At 37.6% G+C, this 20,555-nt stretch overlaps 1 protein-coding gene and 1 long non-coding RNA gene across 5 annotated transcripts in view; one reads left to right on the plus strand and one right to left on the minus strand.

Annotated features, from left to right (window-relative positions):
• LOC106096082 (zinc finger protein 674) overlaps window positions 1-20,555 on the plus strand; it is a 27,732-nt gene continuing 7,177 nt past the window's right edge. Inside the window, exons 1-5 of one of the 4 annotated variants that reach the window (XM_059362559.1) lie at window positions 1-307; window positions 553-1,002; window positions 8,788-9,367; window positions 9,703-9,812; window positions 9,892-10,279. In XM_059362559.1, coding sequence (XP_059218542.1) covers window positions 997-1,002; window positions 8,788-9,367; window positions 9,703-9,812; window positions 9,892-10,279 — 1,084 coding nt within the window. In that variant the 5' untranslated portion in view covers window positions 1-307; window positions 553-996. The other 3 variants (XM_059362560.1, XM_059362561.1, XM_059362563.1) reach the window with 3 other exon arrangements.
• The window catches only part of LOC131995019 (uncharacterized), a 13,089-nt gene continuing 9,464 nt past the window's right edge, over window positions 16,931-20,555 (minus strand). The window contains exon 2 of the long non-coding RNA XR_009397069.1: window positions 16,931-18,151. This is a non-coding gene — a long non-coding RNA (uncharacterized LOC131995019). The remainder of the gene's footprint in view (window positions 18,152-20,555) is intronic.

The raw sequence follows: 20,555 nt of genomic DNA on the forward strand, positions 1-20,555 counted from the left end.
TGCGGAGGAAATCGAAACCACTTGAATTAAAACGCCGTTGTGTACAAATCCTCTTTCAACGTTCGATTGATTGATTCGTCTCCGTCGTTTGTGAAATCGTTCATTCGTTCAAGTATTACAAAAAATCTATCCCCCAAACGGCGGTAACGACACTACGAACGCGTCGTAAAAGGAAATAAAGATAGGCAAAGAAGAATAAAGAATAAACACACAAAAAAAAGAAAAAACACATACGTCTGACTAACGACGGCAGACAGACGTTCGTTTGAGTGGCAAATCAGTTTCGCAATACATACACAAACAAAAGGTGCTGTAGAACTTATCGTAGCATACTTTGCGGTGCACAGCGAGTGTAAAATTTTGTAATTATTAGTCCCAGTTGCTGCTGGCAGGACTGTCTTGCCTCCTGCACGTTTGAGTGGAAAGTGTTGGAAATTATTTAGATTGCTCCTACCGGCAGCCGTTGCGGATGCTGCGTCAGCGTTTCATTTGAATTCCGCAAAGTAAATTTCTTATTCAATTTCTTACGAATTTTTAATGATTATATCATAGCCAATAGTCTGGCGAGTGCGTGTGTGTTTGTCTGTCTGCCAGAGTCGGCCAGCCAGCCATCAAGCCTGGTGTTGGCTTGTGTCTGAATTGCTTTGTGTGGCTGTGTGCATGTAGCGCTGTGTGTATGTGTGTGCGTGGACAAATCGTTTTATTACAGCGCGAAAAATCGATTAAACGATTCAACGGAGAAACCGAAATCGGCTGTTGGATCCAAAGGACACCATAGAGGGCAATGCTTGACTTTGGATATACAATAAAGTGAAATAAAGACCTACATCGGACTTTTAAGATCAGCCACAAACAACATTTGATTTTTTTTATGGAATTCAATACTAACCGTATTGATTAAAAGGACCTGAGAAATATGAAAAACAATCGGCTTTGCAGACTGCTTAACAAATAAAGTCCCTTAAACGACGCATCCTGCATATTTTAATCGGAGCCATGTATGTATGTATAAGTCGCATTTTGAAGAAATTATAGTTCATTTCATTTACACAATTTACAAGAAATTGACAGAAAACAGGATAATTACTTCCCACTAATAGACGAACAGTGGGACTGCTATAACAAAAAACATGCATTTCTTCCTAGCAAGTCTTGTATAATATGCTGGTATGGGTGTGCTGTTCATATATTTTCAACAATCTGATAACACACCAAAATACCAAATATTATTAAAGAAAACAACAAGAATCGATTGTGAATGTTAAAATGAATGATATGTGTCATATATGGTTGAATTTTGCAGCCGAAAACTGATGACCACTTAGCATTGGGATTTGCGTACAGAAAGTATTTTTGGCTACATACAATATCCTTTGTCAACAAATGTTGTTAAAGTCAAGTAATAGGTTGCATCCATTATTGATAAAACTTAGGACAATATGAGAATAAATCGTAAAATGTACACTCGGTTCTTTGGCAGTTCTAATAAAATATTATTATCTAATTATGGCCTTCACTACATCGAAGCACAACCTCTTTTTCCAATGGTCATTTCGATCAATTCTGTAATTGAAGAAAAATAAAACAAGCTCAACAGATGCAAAAAAGATTTCATATACTGATTTTATTGCAGATACCTGTTTTTTTTTCAAAAATAAAATTTTAATAAAAATTTGGAAATAAAATTTAAAAAAAAAATCGTTTTATGCCACTTTGGGTGTACACAGAAGCCATTAATCGGCTTGTTGTGCGCTCTAAGATTACTTTTCGTAAATCTTTGAAAAATCTGTTTCTGAAACTTTGTGCTTCTCACATAACCCATATTCGTTTTCCATTCTGTGAGCCGAAGTGTGTTTAATTCCGGAATTGTATCAAGAAGGCCACCGTAGCGCAGAGGTTATCATGTCCGCCTATGACGCTGAACGCCTGGGTTCGAATCCTGGCGAGACCATCAGTAAAAATTTTCGGCGGTGGTTTTCCCCTTTTGTGAGGTACTATGCCATGTAAAACTTCTCTCCACAGGAGAAGAAGTGTCGCACTGCGAGACGCCGTTCGGACTCGGCTATAAAAAGGAGTTCCCTTATCATTGAGCTTAAATTTGAATCGGACCGCACTCATTCATATGTGAGAAGTTTGTCCCTATCCCTTAGTGGAATGTTCATTGGCAAAATTTGCAATTTGCATTGTATCAAGTTGATACAAAAAACGAATTTCTGAATATAAACAACGGCAGAATAAATAAAACTCTTCAGCTTGTTACATTATACATTTTTTTCCAAATTTCGGCAAAATCAAAACGTTAGATGCGACCTGACATTTTGATTTTGCTGAAAGTTAGAAAAAAATTTATAATGTACTCATCAGCTACACGCCACATTAATATGTTCCATATCGGCCGACATTTTGATATAACTTCCAAATAGAACAATCTCCAAATTAAACATCTTAATACTTATTTTTTATCCAAGTTGGCAACGGGAAGTTTTCCGATGTTTGTTATTTTTGCTCACACACATTTTTTCTAAAATTTGGCAAGCGATGTATTGATGCATTTCATATAAATATGTCCTTTATTTACAATTGGCCAATAGTAAATTGTTCAGTGTGAACATAGGGCATCAACAAGTTCTCTCTCTCTCGAGCTCTAACTTTGGTCAAAGCCCTGGCTTGATTCCACGAAATATGGGTTGATTCCAACTCTTTTTTCGTACAGCAGATCCATGTGTTTTTCGTGCGACCCCTCCCTCGCTGTCCTTGCGGGTCTGCATCTGATCCTCCGTCCTTTGTTAAGTTGTCAACATTTCAATAATATGGTTGTTTATAGTGGGCGGCGTGAGATTTGATTTTCCTATCCTCCTATATTTCATGGCAAAATTATATTTTAACCCATGGATGAATCGATCAATATTATTGTATAATCATCAGTTGTTAACCGATTTGGCAGTAAAAAAAATTTTGTATGACTGGGGAATTTCATTGAAATCGGTTCATATTTAGATGTAGCTGCCATATATATAGATTGCCTGATTTTCACATCTAGCGCCACTTCAAGCGCATTTATTGACCAATCTTACCAAAATTTAGCACAACACTTTCCTCGGCGATTACCACAATATCTAAGAAGTTTGCTAGATATCGGTTCAGATTTAGATATGGCTCCCATATGTTCGTCAGATTTTGGGTAATTTGCAATAATCTGTAACCGTAGTTTTTACAGTTTGATCAAATTCTCTTGAAAGCTTTTTCATTCAACTAGCCCAAGATGCCTACTAAATTAATGTTAAATGTCCTAACAGGAAACGTTTGTGTAATATAAAATTCGCTCTCATAGAATGAACAGAGTAGACTTTAAAGAACAAAAGACGCAGTGCTGTTTCTTGTCTCACAAGCGATTCAGTGACCCACTTCAATCGTCGATATCTTTCGACGGTATAGATACTGAACAGTCAGATGCTCTTGATGTTCTGGGCATGAAGATACAATGTGATGTCCGTTTGTCGAAACACGTATTCGAAGTGTCGAAAGAAGCATTCAAGTGTTTGGGTTTTCTTAAGCGGTGCAAGAAATATTTCACCTATTCTGATCTTCTCAATATTTATACTACCTACATTAGGCCGAGGATGGAATATAACTCTCATATATGGGCAGGAGCTCCAAAATCAGCCTTGGAGCTACTCGAACGGGTTCAACGGAGAGCGATGGTGTTGATTGGGGACAGTATGGTATAGACGTTCAGAAATTTAAGACTAATATATATAAACACTACTCCCTCTTTTCCCCCTCCAACCCTTAACTTTCCTCATTGCCAACGCAATGCACTGCATATATAGGGGGCATCCCCTGCGTGTAGGTTACGTGAAAAAAAAATAGCTGATCGGTTTATATTGGGACTACATGTAGTTATGGACTTATCCAGATGTTATGTAGTGTGGTGTTCAGCAAATCAGAAAAAATGAGGCTTCTAAAGCTCAGAATGTAAAATCTAGTTGTAGGTGCAATTACAAATTCCGATCGACTTGCATTAATAAGGCAGTAGGGCGCTTAGATCACCAATAAAGGGTGGTAGGTTGGATACTAACTAGAGGCTCTGTCACATCTCAATGCCATCACAATTGACCAAGTGAGTCGGATTGAAGACTGCCATTATAACTTATCTTATTCTACATCAATTTAAAATAGGCCTTTCAATTCGCTCTTTAAAGAAAATTTCATTAAAATTTTGTCTTTTAAAATATTTATTGAAATAATATCTTTAGAAACTTCTTTAGGAAAATATCGTTGGAAAAGATGTTATTGAAATTTTTCTTTTGTAAAAAACAATCGGAGTCAGGTTTGAGCAAAATTATGGCTTTAGGCAATATTTCATTGAATTTTGGCTTTAAAAAAGTTTTATTGACATTTTGAAAAAAAAAAAATATTACAATTTTGTTTACTGAAATTTTTATAGTCATTTCTTTATTGAAATGTTGTCTTTAGAAAAAATTTCTTTGAAATTTTATCTTTACATAGAAAAATTTCATTTTGCCATTGGAATTGTGCCCAGATTACCCCAATGAGTTTTTTGTCTCTAGTTTATTGACATATAAGCGTACATTTCACAAACAGAGATTTTTACACCGAGCTTAGTCAAGTCTAGATGGAATTTAGAGTAGATAGAACCCGAGTTGGGAAATGTTTTATACATCGTTGGAAAGGTATGAACATTTCCCTAAAAAAAGATATATTGGGTAAATAAGGCGATCGATTTTCATTTGTATTGGTGTATTTTGGATTTTTTGAAGAATTAACATTTATGTTGCCGGTTGCATAAAAGCAAATAGAATGAAGATATTTTCATGATTCTTTCTCAGTTTTTTAGAAGAGATGATACAATAAAAGCTTTTTAGATATGTGTGCAATTAAATGTCAATTTAAACTGCTGAAGATATTGACATGGTTATTTTTTTTATACACACCACCGAAGGATGGGCATATATTCATTTTGTCATTCCGTTAGCAACACATCGAAATATCCATCTCCAACCCGATCCTATAGAGTATATATGTTCTTGTTCGTCGTAAAAATCTAAGACGGTCTAGCCATGTCTTTGGGCGCCCCGGTAGTCGAGTTAGTAGCGAGCTTGGATTACCAGTGCAGGGGTCGCGGGTTCGATTTCCGTCAGAAGCCTTAGTCTGTCGCTACTGTGTTCCCACAATGGACCTAAAATTGTCTAAGTGAGTCTGTAAAGGACTTCCACTCTTACCTAACCTAACCTAGCCATGTCTTTCCGTCCGTCTGTCTGTTAGAATCACGCTACAGTCTTTAAAAATAGAAAAATTGAGCTGAAACTTTGCACAGATTCTTTTTTTTTGTCCATAGACAGGTTAAGTTCGAAGTTGGTCTATATCGGACTATATCCTGATATAGCCCCCATATAGACCGATCCGCCGATTTAAGGTATTAGGCCCATAATAGCCACATTTATTATCCGATTTTGCTAAAATCGGGAAAGTGAGTTGTGTTAGGCCACTTGAAACCCATCTTCAATTTGGCTTAGATCGGTCCAGATTTGGATATAGCTGCCATATAGACCGATCTATCGATTTAAGGTCTCGGGTCGATAAAAGTCGCATTTATTGTCCGATTTCGCCGAAATTTTGGAGAGTGAGTTGTGTTAGGCCTTTCGACATCCTTCTTTAATATGGCCCAAATCGGTCCGGATTTGAATATAGCTTCCATATAGACCGATCTCTCGATTTTAGGTCTTGGGCCGATAAAAGACGCATTTATAATGCAAAGTCGCTGAAATTTGACACATTGCCTTATGTTAGGCTTTTCGACATCCGTGTCGTATATGGCCCAGATCAGTCTATATTTGGATATAGCTTCAAAAAAGACCAATAACTTGTTCTACAAAATTGAACAATGACTTGTACTTATTAGACCACTCAATTTCCGTACCGAATTTGGTACCATATAGCTGCTATGGGGGCATAAATTATGCATTTTTCACCGGATTATGACGAAAGATGGTTTACATGTATACCCGAGGTATCCAAAGTTCGACCCGGCCGAACTTAACGCCTTTTTGTTTGTCAATTTATACATACGTATACTGGCACAATTCGTGTTAAATTTTTAGCATATAGCTTAAAAATTGATGGAGTTATTAAAAAAATACTGAAAAAAACAAGGCAAAATTTTGCCATTTCAAAATTTAACTATTCATATCTAGTTAACGGTACTCGTATTATATACATGTTTTCTTTAGAGTTCAAGCTCTTTCTTCAAAGTCTTAAATAAAGCAAATCGGTTTGGTAGATCAATAGTCTCTTGAAGTATAGAGAAATGACTATATTAAAGATATAAACCTGAAACCCTATGTCCTCCTCTACAAATGTTTAGACCATTTTTTCCGTTCAGATCAACGGATAAAAAATTGTGGACTCATTTCTAATTTTTTCACCGCTTGGCCCACTGTGCGTTACTACACTTCATCAGTTTTGATGTTCAATTTATTTTTATTATTTTATTTCCTTTTTCTTTCGTTAATTGCAGATCTATTCCAATAATACTGGAAACTATGATAATTTTATCAGCGGTTATTTCCATTTTGTACAATCATCCGTATATGATACGATAGCTATGACGTCTGGGGTGGATGGAATGGAGGATAGGTAGATGTTAAACAGTGCAGGAGATATCACCCCGCCTTGGGGAACTCACTATTTCACTCTTCGGTGCTACGACTTCTTATCCCTCAATTCCACAAATGACTGGCGACCACATAGATAATTCCGACCCAGCGTTTCAGCCTGGCTGGAGGGACGTATTGGCATTGTCATTAAATAGTTTGGCATGGCTGTGGAATGCCTTTTATAGTTTATAGGTCCAGTGCCACGAGGACCGTCCTATCGCATGACCTGGGCTGATTAAAGCCACGGCAAATGTATAAAGTGTTGGCATGCAAAGCAGTTGTTGTGCTATGTAGTCTTCGAAATCTATGCGAGGATTGGGAGGAGTGGTCCCTCAAGCGTTTTGGCAACTGGTGAGATTAGGGGGAGGTCGATCTGTACGACTCCCATTTACTCGTGTCTTTTCAGGTTTTAGTAGCGGGATCAGTCTGCCAATCTTCCCGATATCGGGTACTATAAGAGTATTCAAAGACAGGTTGAGGACAGTCGTAAGGTACTCGACTCCAGGTTGATCCAGATTCTTCTTTATCAGCACCGTCCAGGCCCAACGCCTTGGATGACTTGGCGCCACGGATGACAATCGTAACATCGTCCACGGTAAATTGTCAGGCATTTTCGTTGAACCAACCAGATTGTCTTAAAAAGCCCAACAATGCCCGAATGTTCACATCCGCTAAATCAAACAAGTTCTCAAAGAAATTAGAACTCCTTCTGGCTGTCAGTGCGAGTTCTATAGTTCAAGTCTAGACTAGGCCAAATAACTTTTGGAATGCTTCTCAATATACCAGTCCAAGTTCGTCAGAGTTCACCCCAAAGTCCACCTGGTATTGGTAATCCACGTAGAAATTTTCAAAAAATATAAAAATGTTAATGTTAAAACCGAAAATAATTCTTTTTTTTGAACTTTAAAAATATATCAAAATTTGTGAGTCCAAACATCGTCAAAATCGGACTAAAATTGGCCAAGATATAAGAAAAATAAAACCAGAAATGGTCGCCCGGATTAGTATGGATAAGTCTAAGGTTAGGGACCTGAAAGCAGCTACTGTTGTCTGTTTTGTTCCTAGTATTTTGTTATGACTTTCAACGTCCACTGTTAGTATAGTCCAAATCGGTCTATAACTTGATAAAGCTCCCATATAAACCGATCTCTCGATAAGCCTTCTAAAGCCCCAAAATCCTCAATTTTTGCCTGATTTGTCCGAAATTTGGTACGTAAAGTACAACTATGCCCTTTAACTACGTTCATTTGTGTACTTTTTGGCAGAATCCATATAAGTGTAACTTGTGTTATCCTATACTGTTTTCACTTGTTAAATGGTAGAAAATTGCGAGTAGTATCGTTAATTTTCAAATTATTGCCATTGAGAAAATGTTATAGACAGAGAATCGTTAAAATACTAGCTTTGATTGAATAAAATTTAGAAGTACAGAAGATTTGGTATCTTTTTGTCAATTTTTTCTCGTCTTGTTTTAAAAGACGAAATTTTACATCCATATGAGTTTAAGCTTAAAATGGTCTTCATCCCACTGTTCACGCTTCTTCATACAATACACACTTGAACCTCAAACCTCTAAAATTGCAACCGGCGTTCTTTTCAAAAAAAAAAAAAAAACGAACACACACAAACGTTGTATAAGTGCGGTTGTGTATAAAGGCTTGCAGAAAAAAACGTAAAAAGAATTTTGCGCGTAAAGCAAGTAGAATTGTGAAATTGAACAATTTCGAAAAGGGAATAGAAAAACAAAGAGAGCTCTATAAAAAGTTACCGCTAAATAGCAAACAAGTGAGAGTTTCTCTCTCTTACCAAAGCTTTGTTTCATTTCCATTTGTGTTTCATAAAAACACATGTTGAAGAGGGAATTGCTCTCTTTTAATTTGTTATGCAGAGAGCCAAGGGCTTGTTTGACAAAGAAATGAAGAGTTGTCAGTTATGGTGAGCCCCTATTTGAGCTAAGGGTTGCAAACTTGGAATATTTTGTTTGTTTTCACGGTATTCAATACGTCAGATATTGAGGCACTTATTGCCTTAATTCAACAATAGAAGTTATAAAAACATTAAGATAAAGATTTGAAAGGGAAATAAACGAAAGATTTGGAATTCTTTTCAGGACGGCACAGTGAATATGGACAAAATGACGGTGGCCCAAAAGAATGCATATCTGGAGGCACATATGGCGGTACAACAGCAAATGGCCCAAGCGGCTATACAATTTAAACAACAACAGCAGCAACAACAAACGTCCAATACTAATCAAACACAACAACAAAGTTCTCCCAATAGCAATAATAATAATACTAGTAATAGCAACAACAACAATACAAACCAACAACTTCAACAGCAACAACAGCAACAGCAGCAGCAGCAGCAACAACAGCAGCAACAACAACAACACTATACGAGCACCATTAAAGTACCACAAATAAGTTCCTCAAGTTCGGCCGGCAATGACAGCACTTTTACAGTACCCGACGATGTAGGCATGGGTTTTGAAGGGGGCGTTCGCGTACTTCAAAGTTTGGGCACCTGGTCTGCGGACAACATCACCTACAACATACCCAAGCCGAATTTGATACCTTTTACCGAGCCATATGTGGAGGGGGGTTCAATGCATCCAGCCAGCCGTCTCAAGGCTCTGCAACAAGTGCAACAGGCCTCTTCAGGTGTACGTAAAGTCAATCCGTCTAAACGTAAGTTTCATTTTTCATATCTCCTAGAGCGCAATTTTGTAATGCTCGCGATGAGCATGAATAACTGGATTGAATGCCTGCAAGTTAAATGTATAAACAATGGCCCGCCCTACTTTGTAAAGAAAAGGGCGTTTTTCTTTAAACATGTGATTGTCAATCTGTATTTCTACGACTTCCCAATATAATATGATATTTGGATCTACGACACGTGCCAGTTATTCATTAAGCATAGATTTTTGTTATCGGGATACTGAAATGTACGAGTTACACAATTGCCTCACAATTTCATTACCCAAGTCTCACATATCCATTTATATATATAATCTATATTATAGCCACAAATAAAGCTTTTGAATGCACCGTTTGCGGCAAGGGCTTAGCGCGCAAGGATAAGCTGACCATTCACATGCGTATACATACGGGAGAGAAGCCTTATATTTGTGAAGTATAATTTTATAGCCGCAATAGATATTTGGTGCCAAGAAAGGATTTTATTGACTTGCTTCTCTCGTATTTTTCCGTAGGTTTGCAATAAAGCCTTTGCTCGCCGTGATAAGCTCGTCATTCATATGAATAAATTCAAACATGTGACTCCAACAAATATCGCTCCTCTCGGGAAGCGTCTCAATAATTTGGTCAAGAAAAAAGAACCCGAGTCTGAAGACAATAAACAAAACCTGGAGTTACAATTGCAACAACAGGCTGTACAGGTGGCTGCCCAAAATATCATTGTTCAAACATCTAGCGGACAGCATGCTGGTGGAGGTCAGGCCACAGCAATACCGGGCATTATAATACCTCATCATCATGCCCAACAGCAGTTGTCGTGGACTTGTGAATTGTGCGGTCGTATGTTTTCCAATCGAGATGAGTGGACACTGCATGCCAAGAGTCATTTGGAGGTGAGCAAAAGTCGGTAGTTTTATATATTCTAAACATTCATATCTATTGTATAAGTGATTTAATTTCTTTTCATTTATATCAGACATCATTGTTTGTTATGGATTATAATATTTACATAAAAATTTTTCATTAGGACGCTTTTACACGGCATGTAGATGCCTTATGACATGTCACTTTTTGTATTCACATGTAATTGAAAATGTTTGTCAAAATTGTCAATTTACATACGATTTATCATTTTTGCTATCACATCTGTATGTTATTTTCGTATGACATAACCTAAAAATTTGAGCAAAAACTATTTCTTTTATGAGTAACTAGCTGACCGGACCCGCTCCGCTACGCCTTCTTTTACTTTATATGGAACAAAGTTTCCTTGGAATATTTATTTTCGACAATTAAAGATCTTTTAGGGAAATACCATGCTACGAAAATAGTATATCGCTTGACTAACAGTTTAACAATATAAGTGCCTTTATCTTAATTCCATATGATCTTTATTGGTCTACAAATTTAATTTCAGATGTAAGGTGTACTCCATTCCTAAAATACTTTATTGCAGCCCGATATTCTCACGATATCTAGTTTAGTGGTGTTTTCAGGGGAGATACTTGGCCCTGAAAAATATCAGCATCGTGCTCTTATCTTAAATACCATTTATTTAAACCCCATATTGCCATTGGCCCCAAAAAAGCTTATCAAATTCGTTTTCTTATCTCAAATAATTTTAATTTGAGCCACATATAGGCATGGTCGAAAATTTTTTTCCCTTTGGGGGTGTTTTGGGAAAGGAATGATGCCCTGAATACATGGTCCTACATTTGGATATCAAATTCGTATTCTACTCCCAAATACCTTTTTTGAGCCCCATATTGCGATGGTCACTAAAAAATTGCTGTTTGTGTTTTGGGAAAGGGATGATGCCCTGAATACATGGTCCCACATTTGGATATCAAATTCGTATTCTACTCCCAAATACCTTTTTTGAGCCCCATATTGCGATGGTCACTAAAATATTGCTGTTTGTGGGGTATTTTGAGATAGGGGGAGACCCCCGGAAAATTGGTCCCGAAAATGGGTATCAATTCTTGCTCTACCCCCAATACCTTTAATTTAAGCCCCACATTGTCATGGTCGGTAAATATTCCTGATTTAGGAGTGTTTTGAGGAGTTTTGAGAATTCTAAGCCCTGAAAATATATAAGCAACGTGCTCTATTCTCATATATCTATATATAATTTATTTGAACCCCATATAGCCATTGGCCTCAAAATTGGAAATCAAATTCGTTTTCTAATCTCATTTAAACTCCTTATTGCAAAAGTCAGCAAATATGTCCGGTTTGGGGTATTGACCCTAAAAACTATGAATATTTAGTTCCACTCTCTTCAAGACCCAAATTGTCTTGGTGAGCAAATACGTCCTATTTGGGGGCTGTTATGGTGGTGGGACGTCCGCTAGACAGTTGGCTCCTAATGTTGATATCAGATACGTGGTCTACTCCCACATACCTTTAATTTGAGCAACATATTTCCATAGTCGGCAAACATGACCGGCTTGGGTGTGTTTTGGGGGATTGGCGGCCACTCAGTGAGTTGGCCTTGAAAATATATATCGGATTCGTGTTCCACTTTAAAAATCCTATTATTTGAGCCTCATATTGCAATAGTCAGAAAATACTTCCAATTTGGGTGGTGTTGTGGGGGTGGGCTGGCCCCATAGACACTTTTCCCGAATATTGATATCAAATTCGTGCTTTACTCCCAAAGGCCTTTCATTTGAGCCCCATATTGCTATGGTGGTAAATTTGTCCTCTTCGGGGGATGTTTTTGGTGAGAGGCGGCCCCCCAAATACTTGGTTCCATATTTGGATATCAGATTCGTATTCTGCATTCAAATACCTTTCAACCCCCCCCCCCCCCCCCCCCCCCTTTTAATTAACATCATATGTAGTACCCTATTTTCACCACAGGGTCATCATACACCATCTGTGAAGGTTTCAAGAAAATCGGTTCAGACGTTTCTGAGTCTATAAGGAACACACAAACATACAAACAAACAAACAACTCTACAAACAAACACAAATTGATTTTTATGTATAAGATAATTATTAAAGTTGTGAGAAAACCTGTTAAATCATAAATTTGTGAAAACAGTTTAATTTGGGGTTGCTTTCATTTCACAGACTACAAAAATAGATAATTTCTTTATATTGTTGTCAGAAGGAATAGAGCACTCTCTAATCGAAAAAAATACATGTGCTATTTTGAAAAGTGATTTCATATGTTAGTTTCGTTTGAATCGCACGACATGTACAACTCTACATGTGCTAAATTTGCCATGTCATAAGACAATTACACGCCGTGTAATAGAGCTTTTGGGCGTATACACATATATTCTAGTTTGAAGCATTTTCATTACTTGTCCAAGTGCTGAAATATACGATTGTCGAGCTCAAAAATTCTCCTAGTGGAACGGTCTATATGAAGATTGTAACAAAAAGTCAAATATGGATAGTGGACAATAAGGTTTTAATAAAATCAAATCCTTTTTGGAATCATAAAGCGACTTTTTAATGTTACCCGTAATGTTGGATTTCCTAATATGCTGCGCTGAAATATTTAGTTGGAGGAAGAAAATATCATTATGCAGATGAACATTCAATATTTTTTCCAAACTTCCTTACATACTTCACAAATTAGCAAGAATATAGGGTAAAAGAACAGATGACAAAATAAACCTTAATATTTTTCGTCTCTTTTACGATGTCACAGTAAAGTGACTTAAGTTGCTATCTCTCGACATGTATTGTTACAGTAGTTTTGATTTACCTGCCAATCGTTTAAGTGCGAATTTGTTATTTCTTCCAAAAATTAAAAAATAATTGAATTTCCTTCCAACCATCTATACAAATTACTCTTTTAAAGGCAAATCGTATAAGTGCGAATTTCATTTAACAACCAACAATTTTTGGATAGATATCGACATTTCCACTAAAATTTTCATTGCCACTAAAATTAAAACAAGTAAAAGCGTGCTAAGTTCGGCCGGGCCGAATCTTATATACCCTCCACCATGGATCGCATTTGTCGAGTTCTTTTCCTGGCATCTCTTCTTAGGCAAAAAAGGATATAAGAAAAGAGTTGCTCTGCTATTAAAACGATATCAAGATATGGTCCGGTTCGGACCACAATTAAATTATATGTTGGAGACCTGTGTAAAATTTCAGCCAATTCGTATAAGAATTGCGCCCATTGGGGCTCACGAAGTAAAATAGAGAGAACGATTTTTATGGGATCTGTATCGGATCCGATTCAGACCATAATAAACACGTTTGTTGATGGTCATGAGAGGATCCGCCGTACAAAATTTTAGGCATATCGGATAATAATTGCGACCTCTAGGGGTCAAGAAGTCAAGATCCCAGATCGGTTTATATGGCAGCTATATCAGGTTATGAACCGATTTGAACCTTATTTGACACAGTTGTTGAAAGTAAAAATAAAATACGTCATGCAAAATTTCATTTCAATCGGATAGGAATTGCGCCCTCTAGAAGCTCAAGAAGTCAAATCCCCAGATCTGTTTATATGACAGCTATATCAGGTTATGGACCGATTTGAACCATACTTGGCACGGTTGTTGGATATCATAACAAAACACGTCGTGCAAAATTCATTCAAATCGGATAAGAATTGCGCCCTCTAGAGGCTCAAGAAGTCAAGACCCAAGATCGGTTTATATGGCAGCTATATCAAAACATGGACCGATATGGCCCATTTACAATACCAACCGACCTACACTAATAAGAAGTATTTGTGCAAAATTTCAAGCGGCTAGCTTTACTCCTTCGGAAGTTAGCGTGCTTTCGACAGACAGACGGACGGACGGACAGACGGACGGACATGGCTAGATCGACATAAAATTTCACGACGATCAAGAATATATATACTTTATGGGGTCTCAGACGAATAATTCGAGTAGTTACAAACAGAATGACGAAATTAGTATACCCCCCATCTTGTGGTGGAGGGTATAAAAATTGTGAATTTAATGCTTTTATAAAAAAAAATTGTAAAATTTTTACTTACGAACAGTTTAAAATGTATGGAAATTATTTTTCACTTTTTCATCAATATCAAGTAAAAATTTCGTTAGGTTCTCCCGGTTTATATATGTCATGTACCCACCATAGAAGATTTTTTTAAGTTTTTATATTTTATTAGCACTCCGTTCCGAGTACGATACTAAAAGGAGATCCCTTATCATTGAGCTTAAAGTAGAATCGGGCGGCACTCAATGATGTGCAGGAAGTCTTCTGCTTGTTTCTTAATGGAATGTTCATAGGCAATTATTCAAAGATACTTGGCGCCACATTTGGCCGCATTTACTCCACAGGAGTAGGAATAAACCCATAAGTCGCTTTTCGGCAGCATTATATCCAGCAGCCGTCCCAACCACCATGAATAGCGGCCGCCGCCTGGAAGTGTCGATTAGATCTTCAAGTTCTAGCTCCATAAAAGTAGACCTTTAGATAAAGCGGCGCATCAGATAGGCCACCACAGTATTTATGACGACGAAGGAGAAGGAAACCTCTAAATGACGACTCCTTTTGGCAAGGGAAAACGCCAACATGCAGGATGTGTCCCCCGCATGCAGCCAGGGACAACACGGCACAATTTATTTATTTATCTGTCCACCAGACTACTCTGGAAGCATCTAATTTAGCCAAGCTGTAGGCCACTATTGTGCATTATTGAAATACAATAATTCAAACAAACATTACAAAAGCAACACTAAACATGTTTGTAAACTTTTTTAGCTACCGTTATAACTTATTTTGGCTTATTTTTCCATTTTATGTTCTTTTTTCCAAAAAATAGCAATCAAATGTTTAGCCAAAATAAAACAGCTGAACCAAACCGAATATTCGAGATTCCCTCTCCTATATTTTTCTCTCCCCATTCAATCAGTATAGGAGGATTTTTTTTTTTTTTTTGTTATTGCTCTACTAATGTGCACATGATTGGCATGGCTTTTGTATCTACATTTAAAGGAACAAGTAAAAAGGCATTAAGTTCGGCCGGGCCGAACTTTGGATACTCACCACTTCGGGTATATATGTAAACCACCTTTTGTCAAAATCCGGTGCAAAACTGACACCTTACGCCCCATAGCAGCTATATCAACACATGTTCTGATTTGGACCAAATACTAATAAGTAAAAGTCATTGTTCAATTGTATATAACAAGATATTGGTCCTTTTAGTAGTTATATCTAACAAGTAAAAGCGTGCTAAGTTCGGCCGGGCCGAACCTTATATACCCTCCACCATGGATCGAATTTGTCCAGTTCTTTTCCCGGCATCTATTCTTAGGCAAAAAAAAAGGATATAAGAAACGATTTGCTCTGCTATTAGAGCGATATTAAGATATGGTCCGGTTTGGACCACAATTAATTTATATGTTGGAGACCTGTGTAAAATGTCAGCCAATTCGAATAAGAATTGAGCTCTTTGTGGGCTCAAGAAGTAAAATAGAGAGATCGATTTATATGGGAGCTATATCGGGATATAGACCGATTCAGAACATAATAAACACGTATGTTAATGGCCATGAGAGAATCCGTCGTACAAAATTTCAGACAAATCGAATAAGAATTGCGCACTCTAGAGGCTCAAGAAGTCAAGACCCAAGATCGGTTTATATGACAGCTATATCAGGCTATGGACCGATATGAACCATACTTGGCACAGTTGTTGGATATCATAACAAAAGACGTCGTGCAAAATTTCATTCCAATCGGATAAGAATTGCGCACTCTAGAGGCTCAAGAAGTCAAGACCCAAGATCTGTTTATATGGCGGCTATATCAGTTTATGGACCGATTTGAACCATACTTGGCACAGTTGTTGGATGTCATAACAAAACATGTCGTGCAAAATTTCATTCCAATCGGATAAAAATTGCGCACTCTAGAGGCTCAAGAAGTCAAGACCCAAGATCGGTTTATATGGCAGCTATATCAAAACATGGACCGATATGGCCCATTTACAATACCAACCGACCTACACTAATAAGAAGTATTTGTGCAAAATTTCAAGCGGCTAGCTTTACTCCTTCGGAAGTTAGCGTGCTTTCGACAGACAGACGGACGGACAGACGGACGGACATGGCTAGATCGACATAAAATTTCACGACGATCAAGAATATATATACTTTATGGGGTCTCAGACGAATATTTCGAGTAGTTACAATCAGAATGACGAAATTAGTATACCACCCATCTTATGGTGGAGGGTATAAAAAAATTGTTTTGGTTATCAAACACATATAAACGTTTAACTTTTTGTGCGGAATAGAATAGAACTGATTTCGATTAAAGCGAGCTCTTATTTCATGCAAGTCGATAAAAAAAAATACAAGACAAATGAAAATACATGCCGATTAGAGCACGCTCTATTCGTAATTGACGTACGTAAGGAAAGTCTTGTGAGTACAATAAGTGACATGGCGGCAGACATAACAGTGTAATAGCAGCTATAATTGTATGATCATAAGAGTATATTCAGTAACGAATGAAAATTGAGACTTTCACCTATACTAAATGTTGATTTTTTAAAAGCTATAGGAAAGTTTTCAGAAACAAAAACATATAAAATTCAGAAAAAACCATTTAATCTTTCTTTGAATCGACAGTACGTTCCATATAATTTAATGTTTGAAGATTGTTTCATGCAAATGGTGACTGTGACTGCGCCTCAAATGGTCCATCCGCTAAGTTCAATTTTGGCATACTCTTTCCAACATTTCGGGCGGTATCTCACGAATAAATCCTTCAATGTTGTCTTCCAAAAATTCAAATGAAGTGGGCTTGTCTGTATAGACATGAGCTTTAGCATATCCCCACAAAAAATATTCTAAAGGCGTTAAATTGCACGATCTAGGCGGCCAATTGACCGGTCCAGAACTTGAAATAAAATGTTCACCTAACTCACTTCTCAATAAGGCCATTGTTACGCGTGCTGGGTGGCATATGGCAACGTCTTGTTGAAACCACATGCCATATAAATCAAGGTCTTGCATTTTGGGTAAAAAAGGCTTGGATATCATATCACGGTAGCGCTCACCATTCACAGTTACGTTACGATTCGCATCATCTTTGAAGAAGTACGGTTCAATGATACCACCAGTCTATAAACCGCACCAAACTGTGGCTTTTTCTGGATCCATTGGTAGTTCTTGTAATGCTTCTGGCTGATCTTCACTCCAAAATCGACAATTCTGATTATTTGTGTATACATTGAGCCAAAAATGAGCTTCGTCGCTGAACACAAGTTTTCGATGAAAAAGTAGATCTTAGGCCAACTTTCCAAGAGCACATTCACCAGAAATTCTGCGCTGCAGTAGATCGTTCGGTTTTAATTCTTGCATCAGCTGTATTTTGAAAGGTTTCACACCCAAATCCTGCCGCAAAATTTTTCAGTTTTTTGAATAACAGGGGCCCAATTGCTGCGAACGGCGCCGAATCGATAATTTATGGTCATTATTAACTCCGGTCGATACAGCTGCGATATTTTCTTCAGTTCGCACTCTACGTAAACGTGTTGGTAGTTTAATGTTCAACAATGTAATATTGGTGCGAAATTTAGACACAATAGCCCGAATAGCCGCTTCAGTGGGTCAACTAAACTGACCATACGATGATTTTTAAAATAAAATTTAAGCGTTGTTCGTTTGTAAGATGATTCATGGTAAAATTATGGAGATATTTGACACTGAACCAAAAGCATGAGCTGTTTAACCCAGTGTTTCCAAAAAGATAATAGCTAAAAAAATCGCCCTTTATAAGTTAATCCAAATAAGGCATTGTTTTAAGAGTCTGCAAAGAAAAATTAATTTGGCTTTAGAATTCCTTCTATTATTTTCCACAGACTTAAATGGACCAAGTGTAGATTAGTTTATATACAGGATAGCTGACACGAAGGGTTACCAATTCGAACGACCAAATTTTATTGTGGGAAAATATTTTTATTGATTCAAATAACAAAAACGTGGGAAAGCAATCTAAATTTCCGAAACCAATTACTTTTGTTCAATGTGACCACATTTTGCTTCGACTATTGCTCTGCTTACTTTAATTGACTATGACAGAACGTTTGTTCCATTAGCCGCACTCAAAGTAGCGTTCCAAGTGCCTCGATCTTCTCTGCACCTTCTAAAACCTCTGACACCAAGTTTCGATGTGTCTTTCACCACTTGATCTTTCCACCTGACTTTTTGCCGTCTCGGTTCTCGTGTACCACAGTGATCGCCTTTAAAAGATTCTTCGTTGGAGCTTCTTCATTCATTCTGACAAGATGACCTGGCGAACGTAAAACTTGTATTTTGATACCTTTAACTATGCTAACGTTTTCATACAACTGATACAGTTCGTGGTTCATACGACGCCGATAGTCTCCATCAATACAAACCGGTCCATACATTTTATGAAGAATCTTTCTCTCAAACACTCCAAGCACTGCCTCGTCTGCTTTCACAAGTACCCATGTTTCGGGACCATATGACAACACGGGTGGTATCAGTGTTTTGTATAGTGAAACTAGCGGAACCGGTCCCGCTCCGATGCTGCGAAAATAGTATATGCATATCGCTAGACTAACAGTATAACAATATTAGAGTCCTTTATCTGAATCCCATATGATCTTAATTGGACTACGAATTGGCTCGGAGGGTTTAATGTCATTTAAATTTGGATGTTAGATGTACTGATGTGGTCCCCCAGACACTTGGCCCTTAAAAAAATATCAGCATCGTGCTCTTCTCTCAAATAACATTTATTTAAACTCCATATTGCCATTAATAGGAGAGTTAATAGGATGAGGCGTCCCCCAAACACTTGGCCCCAAAATTGGTTACCAAATTCGTTTTAAAATCTCAATTTGAGCCACATATTGGCACGGTCGGTAAATTATTACCCTTTGGGGGTGTTTTGGGGAAGGGGCGCTGCTCCGAATACTTGGTCCCACTCACAAATAATTTTATTTGAGTCCCATTTTGCGATGATCAGTAAATAATTGCTGTTTGTGGGTTTTTTTTGGGAAAGGGGTAGACACCCAGAAAATTAGTCCCGAAAGTGGATATCAATTTCGTGCTCTACTACCCATTACCTTTTATTTGAGCCCCAAATTGACATGGTCGGTAAATATGCCCGATTTAGGGGTGTTTTGGGCAGTGGTCCCATAAACTTTTAGTCCTGAAAATATATCAGAATCAGAATCAGTATAACAATATTAGAGTCCTTTATCTGAATCCCATATGATCTTAATTGGACTACGAATTGGCTCGGAGGGTTTAATGTCATTTAAATTTGGATGTTAGATGTACTGATGTGGTCCCCCAGACACTTGGCCCTTAAAAAAATATCAGCATCGTGCTCTTCTCTCAAATAACATTTATTTAAACTCCATATTGCCATTAATAGGAGAGTTAATAGGATGAGGCGTCCCCCAAACACTTGGCCCCAAAATTGGTTACCAAATTCGTTTTAAAATCTCAATTTGAGCCACATATTGGCACGGTCGGTAAATTATTACCCTTTGGGGGTGTTTTGGGGAAGGGGCGCTGCTCCGAATACTTGGTCCCACTCACAAATAATTTTATTTGAGTCCCATTTTGCGATGATCAGTAAATAATTGCTGTTTGTGGGTTTTTTTGGGAAAGGGGTAGACACCCAGAAAATTAGTCCCGAAAGTGGATATCAATTTCGTGCTCTACTACCCATTACCTTTTATTTGAGCCCCAAATTGACATGGTCGGTAAATATGCCCGATTTAGGGGTGTTTTGGGCAGTGGTCCCATAAACTTTTAGTCCTGAAAATATATCAGAATCTTGCTCTATTCTCATATATCTATATACCATTTATTTGAACCCCATATTGGCATTGGCCTCGAAATTGGATATCAAATTCGTTTTCAATCTCAAATACTTTTCATTTAAACACCTTATTGCAAAATACAGCAAATATGTCCGGTTTGGAGTATGGACCCAAAAAGTATCAATATTGTGCTCCACTGTCTTGAAAACCCAAACTGTCTTGGTGAGCAAATACGTCCTACTTGGAGGATGTCATGGTGGCGGGACATCCCCTAGACATTTGGTTCCGAATGTTGATCCCAGATTCGTGGTCTTCTTCCAAATAAATTTCATTTACGCCGCATATTTCCATAGTTGACAAACATGACCGGGTTGGGGGATGGGGTGGCCACTCAGTGACTTGGCCTTG

The sequence above is a fragment of the Stomoxys calcitrans genome, chromosome 2 (assembly GCF_963082655.1).
Source record: "Stomoxys calcitrans chromosome 2, idStoCalc2.1, whole genome shotgun sequence".
In the NCBI taxonomy this organism is placed as follows: domain Eukaryota; kingdom Metazoa; phylum Arthropoda; class Insecta; order Diptera; family Muscidae; genus Stomoxys; species Stomoxys calcitrans.